Here is a 20,359-nt window from a genome sequence, read left to right on the forward strand (position 1 = left end):
TTTGCTCTCATTAAAACAACTTTAATTTAGTAATTTTGATCTTTCAGAACGTTTTCCTGCATTAATAACTTCTCAGATCATCCAGGCCAGTTATAGCAGGCCGACTCAAACTGCTTCAAACAACCAGCTTCAAATATCCAAAACATTATAAAGAAACCTGGAAACATTGTGCTGTGAGGTCAAAGGTCAAGCTAAATACAGGCAGCAGCACCATTCATCAGAGACAGAGGAGACCAAAACAGTCTGGACGATCATCAGGCTTAATGACACGAACTTTGACCTTTCGGATAAATGAAGGATTAATTCCTGCAGCTAATGAAAAGCAGCAGTATCTGTGTTTATCCATTAAAATGCTTTTAGGCCATTTGCCAAATAAATTCAGATTTCTCTCACTGAACCCCAGCAGATTATTCGTCTCCGATCCGACGTTTCAAACGTAATCAATAATATTGATTAAAAAACTGGAGAGAACATCTCCTCTGACGCTTCTGGAGTGAATTTAGTGGCATTAGGAAGTCAGGTGAGAGATAATGAACTGATCAGATCAATAAACCTCACAAAAACTTGATCACTTCTCACCAACAGAATCGTATCGGCTCAGAATGAGAACAGATAAAACGGCTTCAAAACGAACATTTAATCTGATCCAAATCAGACACTTTCAATTAAAAGCAGCAGCTGTTACTGTGAAAAACTCCGGATTAATCATTTTTGATCTTCAGGATGATGAGGATTTCCTTCTGGTTCAGGAGAAACCCATAAGAGGAGCAGCTGTGAGCTGGACCAGACGTTTCATGTCCACCTCCAGCGTTAGCGGCGGCGTTCGGAGAACAGCAAATTGCTTTTCTTTGAGAAACAATCGTGGAAACCAGTAGTGACACAGAAACGCAGAGCGATCCGGCAAACTCATTTCCTCTGAGATTACAGGGCGAGGAAATCTCCCCGACAATCTGCAGCTAACCAGTACTATAGTTAGCGATTAACTGGATTCAAAAAGCTGGCACAGCCTCAAGATGTCTCGCATTAGAAATGCATTAAAAGATCCAAATAAATTCCTTTTTTAGGGAAGAAAATAAACATTTAATTCCCTAAAATGCAGTAACAGAATCCATTTAGTGTTCAGTTGATCATTTGTAGAAAATGATGCATCTGCAGCTAAAATAATCCAACTAACATGCAAAAAGCTCGAGTTAAATGATAAATGTTGCTGGAGGATAAATAGTCCCAGAAGTTATTGTGATAATGTTGTTTTGAGACCATGTGGAAGTTATATAATGGTAATAATAATGTAAGAAAGATCAATAAATCCACTGGAACTGGAAATATTTAAATAGCCAAAATAAATAACAATTAAAATGAATTATGAACTGTAAACAAACATGGCCTTCAGAAAAAAGATCTAGAATATAAATTATGCAAATGGAAATTATTGTGCTTGCTTTAATTTAACATGGGTTTAATTGATTTATTGCGACGGGCCTCTACAGGTCGGCTCTGCTGATTATTTTATGGATTAAATGATGACTAATTGTAGAGCAAAACGTGCTCAACAGATCATTATTATTATTATTACAGAGTTTGAACCAGGTGACGATGAAGCTGCCACTAGTTTTAGGTTGAACATGTTGACAGAAAAGTTTTTTTCTCTGTAACTGAGCCTGCAGACTGATATGTATCCGATTTAGTTCCACATGTGGAAGTGACTCTAATCGGGTTTTTTGGTGGTGAAAGTTAAAAAAAAATTAATATTGGGTGAATGTAGCCCATTTCTGGGAAGGGAACATACAACACAATAAACTTGGTTTCTAAAGAATAGACATGTTTTAAAACATAAACAGAGTTGTACTTTTAAATCCATTATTTTCAATTAGATTCAAAACAACTGCCTCTATTAATGCTAATTGTATATTTTTAGTACAGTTTTGAATTTCTGCAGAGTCTGGACTTTCAGCTAATGGACTCTTGAGTCTGTATACTCCAGTTACCGATTAATCAATTACTAAATTAGCTGATTAATGAAATAATCACAATGAATTGGATTAAGCCGTGAGAACGTGACACCTCTGTAAAAACCTCACAGTAAATGTCTGAAAGCCTTTACTGAGACTCACGCTGTATGTGAATGAGCTGCTTTGGCATCTTGTAGTCGCCGGGGTAGAGGGAGTCGTAGTAGGTGATGTTGCTCTCCGCCTCGGGGACCGGGATGACCATGTTGTCCCGCTTCTCGCCGTAGACCTGCTGCGCCGAGATGGCCCGCTGGAGATGGTGTTCCTGTGGAGAGAGAGAGGGAATAAAGAGGCTGCAGAATAAAATCAGCTAAACGCAGTCAGAACCATCTTAGATACTAAAGTATCTGATCGCAACGGTGCAATTTATGTTTAAAGTAAGAAAGCGATTTCCAATCTACATTCCAAAAACGTTTTGTGACAGAGAGCAAGGGTTTATAATTTAAAGACAAGGAAATATTTTTTAAAAATCTATTAAAGTAACAAAAATATTTTTTGTCCATCAGTGTGTAGGGCAGATTAATAGATCGGAGCTTAAATGAAGTACAAATATAAACCATCTTAAAAACAGTCCAAAAAGGAGCTTGTTGGAAAATATGTTGAAAATGTACAAAAATGCTGTTGATTAAAAAATTATATATAATTGTCCATTTAAGGATGAGAATGTGAGGTTTAAGTGTCAGTGTAGGAATAATTTAAGAGTTTATCTGGAGATTTAAACGCTGCAGTGAGTTGATGAGCATGAAAGAGGCAGGAAATCATAACGTCTTGTATCTGCTGCTGCACGTCAATGGGCACGATTATTTCCCGTTGTCACTTTGTCTATTTGAAATAAGTTGGAGGGACCAAAACGGTGCTGCATGGAAACATTTTCTGCTCCTTCCTAGGAAAAAACAAAAAAACACATCCTCACCACCCACTTCAGTGGATTCTTCAGTTTCTCCCTAAAAAGTTCCATCATGTGGGATCCTGTGATCTGCTCTCCTGTCCATTTAATTCTCCAAAACAAATAGTCTTTTCCAGCTTCTCCACACCAACAACCAAAAGCATCCGACAAATAAATCAACCAAGATTCACAGAGTTAAAGTCACATTTTCTCCTGGATGTTGCAGGTCAAATATTACAAACTAAGAGCTCAAACTATTTCTGATGTGAAAACAAGCAGCAGCATGTGTGGCTCTGTGTTTATTGAAGACAGAAGTTAGTTAAATTAGTGATTTAATAAAAAAATTTAATCAAATTAATTGCAGTTTCTGTCAAAATAACCAACATTTTCAATTCAGAAACCCTTTCTGCTGCTAAATTACTGAATATACATACATATGAACTGGATAACATTTATTTTAATCAGTTTTTTTTAAGATTCTTCAACCATCAGGTTGAGGCAAAGTGTTTCAGGAACTCCTGATAAGTCATGCACCTTCTTTAAAAATAAGGATTGTGATGCCAACATCTGCAGCATGTTTAGCACTGAGATGCTAGTTTAGGTTTGAATAGCTTCCCTAATAAGCTAGCTCCTTTTAGCACAGAAATAGTCTTTCCCAGCATCCCATCAGATCAATTTTGAAGCAGAAATTAACCCTCCGTGGGTCAAGAGAACCAGCTTTGATGTCCATCGACCTCGTTGTTGGTTTGTCAGATTTATGGGTGCACCAGAAACACAATAGAACGGGTCCAGCTGGAATATTTTAGATGTAAAAAAAGAAGTTAAAATCTATGTAATTAATCAAAACGAACATGTCCTGACTAGTTTAGAAGTATAACTCCATTTATCCATTTAAATCTCATTTCCTACTGGACTCAAAACAACCTGCAGAACAGGTTTACTCTCCTGTGCATTGAACAAAAAGGTTAAACTAGAAATAAACCACAAGCCAGAATCAGCCAGGAAAACCTGATAAGTGCATCTGTTGTTCAGCAAGGACGTTCACATCCGACTTAGTTCAAATGCTTTTGCACAAATTAAGATTATTTTACTTATGGAAAAAATGTCTTGCCATAAGTGAAATAATCTGCCAAAGGAACTAGTAATTTTTCTTCAATATCAAGGAATTATTCACTTAAAACAAGCTCCTACTTCTTGCTGAAAAGTTAATTGTAAGTTAGTTTTATCTTATGTGAAGTGTGCTAGGACATTTGCACCAGAAACTAGACCAAAATTGCCTGGTAAGATTTTGTGTTTTTGCAGTGCGCTCTTCTAGAACTGTTTTAAAGGACCGTCCTAAAATATTGTGAGGACTGAAAATGGCCCAGGCCACATTTTGGACCTGGAGAGAACAAATGTGGAGGGAAAGTCCGGAGCGTTTTCCCTCCATAACTGCCCATCATCCAGCTCATGTAGCTGCCACCTGCTGCTGGGCGCTGAGAGGGAAACGGCCGGCTGGTTTGAACGTTTCCAGTCGGGTTTAACCGCTGAGCCTTTAACTCCGGCTGGCTGTTTGCCAGCAGACTGAGCCGCGTAGAGACTCCTCCGCTGGGAGGAGGTGTGTGTCTGTTTGCCCTGAGGCAGACCCAGACAAAGGAAGTTGGGAGTGAATGAGTCGGCGTTTAACAAAGTTCGACCTCTTCATCAAACACCGACATGCCAGAGTGAAGTAGAAACTAACTACATTTACTCAATTACATTTGCCCAAGAAATTTTTAAAAAAAAAAAAAAAAAAAAAAGTATAACTTTTAGGAATATCTTTACTACGCTGTGCTTTCTACTTTTACTTTTTTAAAACTTCTGGATTTTCTGAATGAAATGAAAAAAGAAACATGTTTTAACCAACAATTCCCCAGACACACACACCTGCAGTTTTAGTTAAAGTTTTATAAGTTTTTTTATTGAAAGTAACTTATTTGGAAAAATGTTCTTCGGCCTGATTTCGTTATTGATATGAAATAGTCATTTTTGTCCTTAAAAGTACCAAAATTTCCACTTGGCTTTATACGTTGGTCTGTCTGATCATGTCACTTACAAATATTAAATGATTGATAATTTGATCAGTTACTCAGTACTTGAATAGAGTTTGTATCTTTTTTTTTTAGTAATTTCTTGGACAGCTACTTTCTACTTTTAATAGAGTACAATTGAGTACAATTTTTGGATCCTCTGCCCACCTCTGACTAACACTAAAGTCGTGCAAAAACAAACCTGAGGCGAGTCACCAGCTGATACAGAGAGTTAACCAACACCAACTCCAACATATTTCCACCTGGAATCTCAAACCTGCATCTTTGGTCGCATTTCTGCAATTACTCAACCAATCTGGCATCAATCTGCTGCTGGCTGAGGTTTGCTTTTTATCAACTCAAATTCAGATTTAAGGCTCAGCAGCACAACACAGCCTTATAGTCATGCAACCGTTACCCATCTTGTCTACTCCTACTTGTTCAGTTATAAAATTACTGAATTCACCTTGGCCTGTCACAATAAATTGTCCCAGAAGTTACTGCGATAAGCAATAATGTTGAGACCATTTTCAAGTGATGTAATGAAGATTTAACACTGGAACTGGAAGACATTTTAAATATCCAAAATAAAAGAACGACAACAAAATAGTCCTTCCAAAAAGGGGCTGGTTGAGACCGAAACACCAGACTGAAGATTTTTGCCATCCAGTTTTTGGTAGGAAGAAATGGAGAAAAGAGAAAAGCAAACTGTGCAATTGGAAATTGAGCTTGTTTTAATTCATCACTGATTTATTGCTCATTGTAAAAGGCCTAGGTTCATGCCAGCTTGAGCAATACGTCAGGTTTACCACTTTCTGCATCGAGAAACAACGCAGAACATCAACTATACTTTTTTTGTTTGCTCTCAGGATAAAAGCAGAACCAGTTGGTGGACCGTTTTGCTGGATCTGAGTTTCTATTTGGCTTTAATTTGACTAAACCAGTTCACACACACAGAGAGAAGCCTTTCTGAAAGGAAGCAGAATCTCAGCTGTTAACATGACTGAGTTTGAAGCTTCAGCACCAACTTCCCACCACAACTTCAACCCTGCTAAAAAGAAACAAAGTGGGATGTTGGGAAATATGATGTAAAACATCCGTCATACTGAAACTAACACCACCCATCACTCTGATTAAGGCAACGCTGCTTTAACCCCTCAATGCCCAAATTTATATGCAATTTTACAAAAAAAAAAAAAAAAAAAGACTTTTGCTTTCTCTGTCAGATATGAAATTAAAGATCATTAATTTGAATATTCCACCCACTATTGGTGTAAATTCAAATAAATCTGAATGCTGCAGTATTTAGTTATAATCTTGTACAGTATATAATTACTATAACAGTCAATCTTTTTTATGTTAAAACTTTTGGTACTTTGTGTGAATCTGACGTTGTCGTTACACCTGAATTTCCCACCTGGGAACCAATAAAAACCGTTTCTATTTTATACTAAAACCTATCTGGTGTCAGTGGTACCAACATACTTATGTTCTTTTCATTCTGCCTGCGTTTCAAATACAGCTAAATACTGAAAAATCCCTTTACCATACTGTATTAGAAGCTTTTATCTCATGATAAAACAAATGCTGCATTAAGATATTCATGTAAATATTTATGAATAAATCACTTATTTTGTATATTGTTATAATCCTTTGACTCAAATACACAGAATTTACTATTCTACAGATTACTTCTTAATGCTTGTTTGTATCCGACTTGCTTGTATTTGCAAAGTGAAGCAGCCATTTTCTGCTGCAGTTATTTCAGAGGTTTGGAACAGGAAGGTTAAAAATGCGTCGGTATTAAATTAGCCACTATGCCGTCTGGCTGGAAAAGCTTTATTTCCTTGGGAGAAATAATTTACTGAACTTCTGCGCATTCTTGCTTGAACTGCAAGATGGAGTTAAAATTAAACTACTTAAATGCTTAAATGTAGCAGAACAAAATCTTTAACCAGTGAAATGTGGGAAAAGTGCTTTACAAAGGTCAAGATACAATCACAAATCTAGAATCGTTCAACAGTATAAATGTGCAATAATTTATAGAAGCTAAACTAGAAGAGAAGCAAGATTTTGGTTTTTGCACAGACTAACCTCAGGGATTTTCATTTTGTTTGACATTTGAGAAAGCATACTTGTATTTTCTATGAATCACATTCAGTCTTACAAAAAGCTGAAGCTTCAGATTGAAAAAAAACCCCCAGAGGAAATCAAAAGGTTTTAAAGTGACTGGAGTTTGAGCAATAATCAAAGCTTAGAAGTAGCAACAAAGAGGATTTCTGTTCTGCATATTAAATGGACCAATTCTCAGTAAAAACCCTGACAAATGAAGTCTGAAACGCTGCACATGTGTAACATCTGCACCTCACAGCTGGACTGTCCCATCTAAGCTCTCTGGTTTAGTTAAGTGAGTAAAGCCCCATTACTGTGGAGTAAACCCTTTAAGGATTACCGGTTCTGATCCGAGCTCAGTTAATGAGCATGCTCAACCGGCACGCACAGACAAAAACAAACTGACCATTCTGACTCCATCTCCGATTTACCAGCATTTAAAACCCACACTACAAAGAGACGGTGTTTTATTATATCAGGATACACAGGTCAGGATTATTTTACACTATTTATAATGAAAAACTGTCGGGCAAGTAGTTTCACATCAGGAAGTAGCAAAGCCTGATAATGTTGGCCATTTTTAAAGCATCAGTAACGGGCCGATAAAAACGACTCGGCCGATAACCAATGTTTGTTTGCGATTGTGTTTCGAGACGGATGGGCGACCATATGTTTGGCAAAGCAACGGTGCAGTGATGCAACGCAAAATTGGGTGGTGGTCATCGTCAATATTAAAATATCGGCCTAAATTTTCATATGGCAGCGTAACGTTACCATATAGAAATGCATAATACATCAAATTATGCTGTTTAACATCCAGCAACATAAAACCATGTTAAAAGATCCGATCTACACTAAATAGTAGGATTGAGACGAACAGAAAGGAAGTACGTTTGTACTGAACTCCAATAGGTGAATCCATGTGCTGCTTGGTTTGGTTTGAACGTTTAATGGGCCAAAGATAATGGCCGTTCTGTCTTCTAGGTGTATGTAACCTTTATGAACAATTTGCTCACAGCCTCCCCTCTGCTGCGCTACAGCGAGTCCTGCACACCAGAGCCTGCCATGAATGCCAAGGCTAACTAGCACAGCCAGTGATGATGGTGGATTAACAGTTTTCCTGCACCACCAAGCTGCTTAGCAGCACATACACGAGCATGATTGGCAGCACTTTGACCTTCCCCTTTGCTCTGGCTATTTCTAAACAGAGCAGCTCATTTCTGCAGATGGCAGTAGGAAAACTGGGAGGAGGCAGCAGAGACGCATTTTTTTACAGATCATCCGTCTCATGACAGTTTTAATAAATATTTTTGCAAAGGTCAAATAGTGATGCTTTGAATGGTGTGCTGCTGTGAGACGGCCATGTTCTTCTGCAAATGTGTGACCTTTAGAGTTAAATGTTCAGACGTCTGTTTCAGTAGTAGATTCATTATTTAAAAAAAGGGACTTGAGCATCATGACCTACGGTGTGAACGTAGCCAAGGTGCATCAATGTACATGCTGCCTGGTGATGCACAATAGTGGGAATTCAGTTTTAATGCAGCTGATCAGCAGGAAGAAATCTGAGCTTTCAGTATTTAATCACAGATCAGAGTCAAACGAAACAAAATTAGTTGGTTCCAATCTCTGGGCAACTGGAACAGCCAGCTGTAAGGATTTCCGTCATCTTCGATTCCCACACCAGATTTACATCCTTAGCGAAGGAAACGCAAAATAAAACTCAGCAAGACTAATGTGGACATCAAAGGGAAAGGGAGAAACAAAACAAAGGGAGAAAAACGTGTTTTTTTTTTCCTGCTGTAACATCCACGCTTATGCTATTGCATAACTAATATTCCCATCCTAATTCCCTCCAGTCGACACCCAACCCCTCAGCTTCTCCCTCTCCAAATTTCATAAACCCCAACCCGCCAGCAGCCAAACTTCATCAGAGAACTTGTGTTTACTTTCCGTCTGTGGGCCGATGATAAACACACTGAGGTGCATCGACTCGCCGACAGTCCTGCTTTCTCACACGCAGTAGTTCAAATATAGCTCCTAAAACGAGCGCCATCAATCACCACCAGAAACGCTGAGCAAGCCAACACCGCCACCCCCCTTTGAGTCTCTTCCACAGCGAGAGTAAACCGCTCCTCAGCGTGGTGGGGAAAAAAATGCTTGAGCACAGAAACTGTTCAAGGCACCGAGCAGGAATGAAAGCTTTCGTTTAAGCTACTGATGAAAACTGAATGAAAATGGCCGACAGTTTGAATGAACGGCGGATACTTTGGACAGGTGACCCCCCCTTCCCAGTGAGGTCACACAGCAAGGAGCTGGGAGCCGGCCAGCATGTTTCTGTGTTTGGCAGCGAGGCAAACACACCAGACGCCCGTGGGTTTCCCAGCAGGCCTGCAGACGCTGACCTCACTCTCAACCTAACGTAAATACAAGATAAAGTGGCTGACCCAAAACAAACAGGCCGCACGTGCTGCTGCTGGGAAAACAACACGCTGCCTGGAAGCTACAAACGTACGTCGTTCCTCCAGAACGCCGGCCCAGAAAGGGAGAGAGGGGCTTATGGAAACGGACTCAACGATACGCGGACAATAAAAGCTTTCTATTGGCTGAGAAACAGGAAGTGTGCAGACCACTTCACACACGCAACTAGAAGAACCTCAGAAGCAAATAATAAAAGACCTCAGGACGAGCGAGACACAAACTCAAATAATAATAAAAGGTTCAAATGAAATGGATTAAGACCAAAATGTCTCGATCCGCCTGGGTTCATTTTCCTATAAACGTCCCTGAATCAGAGGAATAGATCTGTCATGATGAATTTTGATGGACGATAAATTGTCCAAGATATTGCGATAAACTATAATATTGTTGTTTTGAGACCATTTTCAACTAGTACAACAGTAACGGCATAACGACGCAACACTCACACACCAATAAACTTTAAATTCCTGATAAACATTTAACACTGAAACATGAAGACATTTTAAATAACTAAAACAAAATAAAACAAATAAAATTGTCTCTGTAAATGAAATTGTCCTTCAAAAACAACTAAAAAAAATGGCTCGAGACCAAAGCACCAGACTGAAGACTTGCGTCATTCAATTTTGGTAGAAAGAGAGAAAAGAAAAACTGATGATGCAAATGGAGCTCGTTTTAAATGATCAAGTGATTATTGATTTATTACTTAATGCAACAGGACAACCTAAAGACACAATCGGTGAAAAAAGACAAAACAAAAACTACTTAGATTTGCCAGGTTTAATTCTACGTTAAACATTTAGCTGAATCAGACCAAGGAATAATGCTTAAAAAATAGAACCACAAGCTCAAATGAACCCGTTTATTTAACCAAAAATACCAACTCATCTTGATTGGAAAGAAAACGGCACTTCCATTTTTCTCATTCCAGGGTTTTAATCCATCTTTTTCTCCCAGATTTGTACATTTTCAACCAATTTTGTTTTATTTGAACACCAAATATCAATATAAAGTTAGAGAGATGACCATCAGGTGATGAAGATCTGGAAATACTTAAGCTGCAAACAGCAGGACAAAATGGTGCAGACTGTAAGCAAATAAAACAGAGAAAGTCCAACATTTTCAACTTCAACTGAGGAAGTTTATTTGTAATAACTGCACAGTGTTTTCTGTTATAGTCTTGAACAGTATATTATTATTAATACTACTGTTGTTGCAATATCGTTTTTACAACCAAGGATTTGTTTTTTGTATACCTTTACAGCTGATGCTGCACCTGAATTTCCCCTTTGGCTGCTGCTATTCTGTTAACTGGGAATCTTTTCAATAGAGATAAATAGAGAGAGAAAAAAAACAAGATATCAACCCCAGGACTAAAAAAAAAGATATATTATTCTTATCCAGATTTCAAAAACATCCAGACTTTTAAAGACTTTGAAAAACTTCAACATACAACAAATAGTCTGTAAATTGCTCAGATTTACACATTTCCCTGACTATTATTAATAAGTTTTTAGATATTTCGGGACAAGCCATTTACTGTGAAAATGGTTGTATTTGTTTTGTCAGGTTTTGTTTTCTCAATGTTCCAGTCATCATGAACCAAAACAAAGAATATTAAAACTGATTTTCGAGGCATCTGAACAGATTCCATCCAGCTAATATTTCTAATTTTGATTATTTTAAATCAGCACCAGGTGACTTTCCCACCTACCAATTTGTAGCTCCTGCAGTTTTTTTTACTGGTTAGATTATTGAGATGCATTGTTTATATAATAATAATAAAACTCATCTCTCAGAATTTACCTGTATATTGTTAAGTGTTAGTTTTACACACATTTCCACTGATTGTGGTTCTGATGCCGACTGATAAGATGACCGATTTGGACAGCAGTCTGACTGTAGATGTTCACTTTAACCCAAGATAACCACAAGTTAAAGTGAACAAGTTTAAAGGCAAGTGTGAGAAATTAATTTAGTTGAATCAGGAGCAATGATCTCTCATATTACAACTTAACTCGTTCAAAGAGAAATTAAAATCAACAAGGTCTTCAGAAAACTACAAATAATATAACCCATGTCTAATTTGAGCCCTGTTGTGGCCAATTACTGCAATAATTCATTAAAAATGAGGGTTATTTTATTATATTCGTTGAAAATGATCTCAAAATAACTTTTTATAGCAACAATTTCTGGGGCAATTAATTGTTATTGTGAGAAGCAATATTCTGATGATAAATTATTTACTAGGAGGAAATGAATCAGTATAGGATAAATTAAAATAAATCAAATGAAAGCAACTACAATTATGTTTACGTTCCAAAATAAGACTGAATGAAACTGCTGCTTTGCTTTCACTAGCAGATATAGTCATTGTCATATTATTTTTTTTAAATTTACATTTGTAAGGTTCTGACTGCAAGCAATAATCGATTTGTAGCGAAAAGGAAAAAAAATCTTTACACGACCGTCATTACAGTACAAGAGTAAATATTGGGAAGAAAATCTAAATGAGTAAAAATCTAAAAATGTCAAATTGAAAAAAATATATTTCGGTCTGAGCAAATTGAATAGGGAAATAAGGTAGAAACTCAATCTATTTTTTCCTCCAGGTATATCTCATCCAAAACAAATATCCAGGTCAACCTGAAGTAGGAAAAACTACTACAATTCAAAGCTCATTCTTAATAAAATCTGAGAAATTAAGAAGCTGTCCCCAAATTATTAAGTTAGTAGATTTGTTACGCAATCAGATGTTCCAGCTGAAAAACGCAGAGTTTTGTAAATGACAGGTACTCTCCCTACACACTGTCCTGATGTCCTACCGGTGCCATTTGGCACACTGAACCCCTGACACCAAACACAGGCTCCAAAGAAGAAAAAGCATGCACTAGACTGAAATAAGTGTATGATGCAGCCCAATTTGCTCACCATTTTAAGGAAAAGTGTGGCAAAGTAGAGAAATGTCCTGAATAAAAATAATATTTAAGAAAAATGCACATCATCCACACAAAAATGAATCCAAAACATTTCCCCAACTACATACAAAAGCACAGCTTCCCATTAAAACCAGCTTGTCCTCCCAGTGACCTGCAGTGCAAACACATTGAGGAGAAATCCCTTCTTGTGAATGAGATACACGTATCTGACAGCTGCACATGCTTGGTAACAACTCCTAATGTATTTACCGTTCTAACAAGAGCTGAAAAAGATCACACAGAAAGCAAAACCAACATGGACGTCACCAACAAGACCTAGCAATTCTGATCAAAACATTCCAGCTCAGTAATGCTAACCTGCATTCTACTAAAATAAGAAAATAAACAATTCTGATCTCAACCGTCGTCTTTTGCTAACGCACGGCAGCATTGTTGACATTTCTGCAAACTGATCTGAGAGCAGCAGCGCCACCTTGCCTCAGCGTTCTGCTACTACGCCAACACAAGGGCCCCCTTCCTCACGCAAGACACAAAATGTCGGCATTGCTCAAGTCACATGACCCCCTTTGTACTCAGAAACCCATCTCATGCATAAATAAACCGGTAAAACCCGGTAAATTTATCAAATACAGACTCCTTGTGTTTTAATTTGCCCAAAACATCCGTCCATGTCCAACGAACGAGCCGTTAACTGCCCCAAACCGTCGTGTTTCTCCTGAGAAAATTGGCGGCCATTTTGTGAAAGCTTGCGCAGGAAAAAAAGAGGGGCGCCTCTGATCGCTTAAAAATAAAACAAAGCTCAAAACTTCACATTTTCAAACCGTTAAACATTACCGATTCCTCTTCTTTCTCCATCCCCGTCGGCATCTGCGGCACAGCCCGGTTAATGGATGCATATTCGTGTAGGTCGGGTAAATCCTCACAACGGAAGACGGGTAGTGGCTTGGAAGCGTCCAGCGCCCGTGCCCGAAACGACAATTTACTCATTTTTTCACAATTCCAGATGCAATATAAATCTATCCGATCTCCTAATGTTCACAACGGCACCGAGTGGAGCTTTCATTGATGTTTCTGTGCGGTTAGTCTCTAACGTTCGGAAGGTTCTAGCTTGTATTTAGGGCGTCGCCAGCGGAGCTGGGGGAAGGCCCGGATCTCGGTCGCTCTCTCTCGGACTGTTTTTTTCCGACGCTCCGCTCCCTATCGGTGGTTCAGTGCGCCATGGACAACATGGCGGACATTTAAAAACTCTTTTGCTCTGTTTCGCTCGGAGCGGTCCAACCCCCAGTTCGTGGACCGACCATTCCCACACGGTCCCGAGCGCTTGCGCGTTGCCGGGGTTGGGGGAAGGGGGTATTTGTTGCAAAGCAACTCCGCTCCACACATCCACATCAATTATTGAAATAAACATTAGACATGGCCGAAATACGTAGTAAGATACGGAGTAATGAAAATAAATAAAAAACGATTAAATTTATTCTCAAAAATAGGATAAAACGCTAGAAAAATATTATATATTCTAAATGAAACTTTTAGTTAAAAAACAGCAGAAAATATAAAATATAAAAAGCGCAAAATAAAACAAAAATTAAGTAATAAAGACATACCCAAGATGGAAGAGAGGTAAATATACAAAAGTTAAAACATTTTATATTTAAATAAAGTAAATGCATGGTCAAAACGTTAAAAAAACAACTAAAGATAGATTAAAGTCGTAAATAAATACCACAGTAAACCCACAAACTACAAAAACTACTAACATACGCATTTATGACCAAAACATGTAAATAAAATACCAGGTTTAAAAAAATGGCACAACTGACGGAATATCCCAAACCAATCCAACTTATATGAAAAATAAATAATTAAAAAATGAAAAACAACACAGTTGTGCAAGTGATCTTTTAAATATTCTAAAGACTAATTCAAGTTTCTGTATCGTTTCTAGAAATAATTCCCCTTTGTTTTGCACTTATATGCTCAGTTCCTTACATGTAGATATATTAATTCCTCCTATCAATAAACAGTTAAAATAATTTATACATGATAAAAATACTCATAATACTTAATATTTTATGCAACCCATGTTTGAAAGTTAAGCAATGTAGTAATTTTGAGCAAAATTAAGTCAACTCCACCTAGAAAATAAGGCTGTTTGTTGCTTTTTTTATTTTTTTCATTTTTTTTGGTGTGAAAACAAGAAAAACATGACTAACTCACTCCACCCATTAAACACTAAGGATGCAGTCGTTGCTGGATGAGCAGGAAAAACTGTTCAGATCCACTGAACCTCATCAGCAGTGATGCCACAACTAAGTGGCACATAAAAAAGATGTTTACTCCAGGTGAAATGAGTCACAGCGTGCGCAATGCTGCCTCCATCTGGAAGGACAGGGACATGCATGTGCACAAAATACAACATGGACCAAGTTCTAGAGTATTTGCTTTGAAAAAGATCCCCCACTTCATTTGGTAATATTCCTAAAATTCACAGAATAATAGTACATTTCCACCAAAGCGCCTTACCTGTTGATGCTGTGATCATCCTGGGTCCAGGCAGAGAATAAAGGTTTTTATTTTCATTCTTAAACCCATAACTTCCACAAAGATGATCTGGAAACAAACGAAATCACTGAAATTTTAAAATCTGAAAGCAAATGAAAGAAAAATCAGGACAAAACTGATAAAGAAAAGTAGGTTTAGCAGAAGCTTGCTCATGTAAGGCAGAAGATAAGACGGATCTGCACACCAGCTGATGGTGATTGTTGGGCTTGTGCAAGCACACCTGGTGCTGCTCAGGTGTAGAACCAAAATTCTGCAGAATATGGCTACTTTTTATACGATTAATTGATTAAACAGAATAGTTAATAGATTAATCAATTATTAAAATGATCATTAGCTGCAGTCCTACATAGCTTGTCAGCAAATTATTAATTCAATTGTAAAGAAACCAGTAGGAGTTTGATACTTTTTATTCAAACTTGCTGCATGATGCAAAAATATTCATACCCGTTATAAGACAAAGTTTATTAAAGTTCTTTCATGTCTGCAGAAGTTTCTCAGCTGGAAAACACATTTCTAACCCAGAAAGTGAGACAGCTGCTTCTCTTTTCCCAGCACGTCTGAAGTTTTAAATGTTTGCCAGAAAACATGATAAATTAAATTAATAGCAGAGACGAATCTCTCAACAAAACACCAGATGCGTCGCATAGACCACATATTGCAAATCAGCCTCTCAGTGTCTTTGGAAATATCCCTTAAAAAGAAAAGGTTTGTTTATTGGCATATGGACAGGATGCAGATGATAGGAGTTTCTGTTGCTATTCTGCTTGCTTTTCCAAGATAAAACTAATTTAATCCAGATTAGAGCTGGACGATATGACTGAAAAACTTATAATACAAGCATTTCATACCAGTCAATATTGATAGCTATATTTTAGTTTTAAATTTCTGAGATTCAACCAGACTGGTGGTGTTGTTTTTCTTCTTTTGTCCAGTTTTCACTGGTTTTTATTTTTAGGCAAATAAAAATAAGGTGGCGACACGATGGCGAAACCTGAAACTGCTACTGTGCAAGTTACTCAACAGGTTGTTGCTATGTAACCACAGAATGATTGAGTTGCTAGGTAACCAAAGAATGAGTGAGTTGCTAGGTAACCAAAGAATGAGTGAGTTGCTAGGTAACCAAAGAATGAGTGAGTAAGTTGATTCCACCAAGCTAGCTTAGCTAGCCGTGAAGTTGAGCAGATAGTCTTTCCTCTGCCTACATCTCCCAGAATGCTGTGCGGCTCAGAATCAACATTCAGTGAATATTCTACACATTTAATATTCTCAGATGTATTATCTGCTCTATTGATATTGATCACATGACTACCACTATTGATTTAATGTCCAGCCATAATCCAGATCGAGTAGTTTTCAAATGAAATCAAATTAATCAAAGAACAACTGCCTTTGGCCACATAAATTACAATAATTCAAACATTAAAAAAAAAAATTACAAACACATTATGAGGCAAAAAAAATAAAAACCATAATTGGGGATTCCAACAAATTCAACTCTCGTACTGTATTAATGCTGCGTTCCTGTGTTCGGAACTGGGAAATTCTGACATTCTAGTTGGAAAAATCAACTTTAAGTGGACTTTCCACTGGGAAAGTGGGATCAACTACTCTTTACGTTTCAATATGTCCGCCCCTTAAATTAACAGTAGAAAGATGAGGTGAAAACATGTTTATTTTACAACATAAACATGTAAGGATGTTTTTTAAATCAATGTTGTGCCCGCAGCTACGAACTGAACAAATGAAAAGCAGTGTTTGTTTATGGAAAGTAAAGCTTAAAATGATTATAAGAACTATTGTAAACAACGTTTATAGGCATCGCAATGTTGAAATTCAAACTCCTTAACCAGAAAGCTCAGAGTTTCCACTTCCTGAGTAACTGGAGTGCAGCATGAAAGCAGTCAAGTAAAAATGTGTTTTTAAGAAGAAAAAGTTAAAAACGCCAAAGCCTGACTCATGAAGATATGAAGGTCAATATGAATGTCGTCCTTCTAGGAGTTTTGCTGTGGCTTTTTCTTCAACAACCTGACAGCTAACTGCTGCACTCAAAATGAAGCCTGGATGAGTTACAGCTTCCATCAGTTTCTAAGTGACCAGCATGAGGAATAATGGGTGCAATTTGGAGGTATGCATGCTTCTTTTTAGCTCAGAGGCCAAACATATTTCAGAGTACAGGAGGCTTGGTTTGTGGCGGGATATAAACAGGCAGATGTATCACAGGATTGGCTACTTCTGACTTTTAAAATGAATTTTAGGATTCTTTTAATTTTTTATTTATTTATTTACAATTCACTTAATGGAAACACGGCAATTTTGTAAAAATTCTCGTTTTTCATCAAATAATTTTGGCACTAGGATGAGGTTGTTTTTTTGAGCGCATCGTAATTGGTTTATTTTGCAAAACTGCATCGGAAACATTTTCTCATCACGAATCACATGATCAACAACCAGATGTGATTACTGGCAAAAACCACGAAGAAGAAGAGAACAGGAAGTAGTCAAAGGATGATGGCACGGCATGTTTTTTTAATGACTTCTGTGAACAAATTTACTGACGTCTGATTTAAAATCAGAGTTGCAAAACTATGTTTTTTCGACATTAGCAGAATATTGACAAAGTTTTGCAATGGAAAACTTTGCAATTGTAATGGAAACACAACTACTGTTGATTTGAAAAGCAATCTTAAAAGTCACCATTTGGTTTGTTTTGCAAGTAAGTCTTAGTAATTCATGTTATTTATTCTTTATATTAATCTCATTTTAGGTCGAATTGTATCTTAATGGAAGCTGATGAGATTGATTTCACATGTAGGTATCGACCATTTGGCGAGCTCCCCAAATTAAAGTTGGAGTATAACTTTTATTTTAAAAATATTTTCATTTTTTACATATTTGTTAAAACTGTCGATATGTTATGACAGTTTATTATTAGACAGATAATCTGTAAACATACAAGTATGATTGGCAGCACTAAGACCCGCCTCCTGCCTGTGATTGGTTATTTCTAGATAGCACTGGAAGAAAGGTTATCTGTCTCATACCATAATGTCACAACATAGTGGCAGTTTCAATAAATACGTAATAGAATATTTACCAATCCTCTTCATGAAACTGTCAGAAAAACAAAGTGTCTTCAGTCAGAGGCTTCTTCAATCTGCTGTAATACAGACTGCCAGAGGAGATCCTTTCTGCCCACAGCCATCAGCTTCTACAACTCTTTGAATTTATTACCAAATATTCAGTTAAATTTCTTCAATTTTAAATGGTTAAAGTTAGTCATTTTAGCTGAATGAGAAAACTGTTCCAAATAAATTTATCCTAAATTTCACCAAAGGTTGTATGTTATTCAGAATATTTCAGATAAACCTGTCGCAATAAGCAATAAAACAATTAACTGCATGATAAATTAAAATAAATGCAGTCATTTCCAGTTGCATAATTTATTGTTTTTCTCTTTTGTCTCTTTCTGCCAAAAACTGGATAACAAAAGTCTTTAGTCTGACTAGCCCTTTTTTTAAAGGGTAATTTCGTTTACAGAGATTTCCTAATTAATTTTATTTCTGTTTTTCTGTTTTTATTTTGAATATTTAAAATGTCTTCCAGCTCCTGCGTTAAATGTTCATTAGAATTTAAAGTTCATTGATCTTTGACAATGTGTTCTTGGCATTATTATTATTATTATTATATTACTTTAAAATTCTCTGAAAACAACATTATTGTTTATCGCAAAAACTTCTGGGATAATTTATCATCCAGTAAAATCTGTTATCATGACAGGCCTAATTTAAGCTCTTAAAATGTTTTACCCGTCTCGGTTCTCATGTGATTTTGATGTCATTTGATGCCATCAGATGTTTTAAATGAAACACTATATAAACATTTGAAATGTTTATGATTGAAGATTATTTTGAGTGAAAACAGAGCTTGCACTCTTCCAGCTGACACACAGAAGTGCAACATGGGTGGGGTTTGTCCCACAATAGGCAAAGAGTTCAGATAATCACAGGAAAGAGCTGGAAAATTCAGCCTTCCAGCTCTCTTAAAAGAGCAGATGTTCTCAGTTCTGGTCGGTTTTTGGCTTTTGTTGTTTTGTTTAAATTAACGATGACATTTAAAGATGCAGATGTGAAGCCAGGTTGATCCTCCACCTGTTTTCAAGGAGATGGGTTAGTGTTGGTTAGGTAATATTTGCAGTGAATGATCCAGGCCGAGCAGTTCCAGGGCAGACCACAGGGACAGCCTGGCACTGTTCAGTCACACACCCAAAGCTGCATATGATCCAGCAGAAAAATGTTCCAGATTATCCTGCCATCAGCATGAAAGCTCCTCAAAAGAAGATGGTGTAATAAAAAAACACACAGGCATCCTTTAACTGTCTCCTTCAGCTAAGGTTTACTCATGAAAAATCTAACAAATCAAATTATATTCGGATATACATTATTATTTCAATATGTATTTATACATTTTTAAAATATCTGGATCCATCTTTTGGGGGTTTGGTGGCTTTAGGGGCCGAAAAACTGAGTAGGAACTTGTGGTTTTGCTGTTGAATTGCATCCAGCTGACCAGCCAGGAATTTGATTGCGTGTATGAAATCATCTGATGCCAGAAAACACACTAATCACGACGGGCCTCTTTATTTTGGCCATCAGAGTTAAAAACATGGCAGGAAAATACTCACCGAGTGGATCTGTGTGGAAACGTGGAAGCCTTCGGGACAGATAGGGAACATTTCTGCAAGTTTAACCAGAAGAAGAAGAAAAACCCGAGAGAGAGAGACGACAGAGAACACGACGCAGCGAGCCACAGAGGGAGTTAACATCAACGTTAGCCATCGCTGGTTCTACTTAGTTTCACGAACAGAACCAGCCGGTGAGAAGCGGCCGGCTCCCGTTCAACATCCGGGCCGTCAAACGGCGTCTTTCAGTCGGTAAAAGCCCTATTTTCCTTCCGTTGGTCGAAACTAGAGAGCTGGAAAGCAAAGTGCTACTGTTGGGGGTTAACAACTTTGCTGTGAAACACGCCATCTGATTGGCTGGCCGAGGCCACCAATCACCTGTAGAGAGGCTCCACAGGGGCTGAAACGAAACGTGATTGGCTGTCGCAGACACGATACTAGAGATGGGAATTTCGGCTCGTTCCCCGAACGAACGAAATACAATGGAGATCCGGAACGCACGTGAACGTCGCCGCCATATTGCGAGGGGCATTTTTTCTGAAAGGTTCTTTATGAAGGTACTGTTTGAGCTAAAATCTTTTAACAAATCACATTTTGCTGTCATTATGTATATTTTTATTTATTATAAATTATGAATAATATGACAGGTT

The 20,359-nt window shown here is 37.5% G+C and overlaps 1 protein-coding gene and 1 long non-coding RNA gene across 2 annotated transcripts; both read right to left on the minus strand.

Moving 5' to 3' along the window:
- Positions 1-2,097: 2,097 nt before the first annotated feature.
- On the minus strand, positions 2,098-13,815 carry LOC106964135 (enhancer of polycomb homolog 1-like). The gene is made up of 2 exons (XM_015059430.1): positions 13,304-13,815; positions 2,098-2,271 (listed from the first exon to the last, which is right to left on the minus strand). Exons 1-2 carry the CDS (start codon positions 13,454-13,456, stop codon positions 2,098-2,100), a joined length of 327 nt encoding a protein of 108 aa, XP_014914916.1. The 5' UTR covers positions 13,457-13,815.
- Positions 13,816-14,176: 361 nt separating this feature from the next.
- On the minus strand, positions 14,177-20,281 carry LOC106964142 (uncharacterized). Its single transcript, XR_001428333.1, has 3 exons — positions 19,713-20,281; positions 14,993-15,079; positions 14,177-14,848 (listed from the first exon to the last, which is right to left on the minus strand). It is a non-coding gene; the product is annotated as an uncharacterized LOC106964142 (long non-coding RNA).
- Positions 20,282-20,359: the final 78 nt, after the last annotated feature.

The sequence above is a fragment of the Poecilia latipinna genome, unplaced genomic scaffold (assembly GCF_001443285.1).
Source record: "Poecilia latipinna isolate Pla-1442-1.1 unplaced genomic scaffold, P_latipinna-1.0 Scaffold1628, whole genome shotgun sequence".
Taxonomy (NCBI): Eukaryota; Metazoa; Chordata; class Actinopteri; order Cyprinodontiformes; family Poeciliidae; genus Poecilia; species Poecilia latipinna.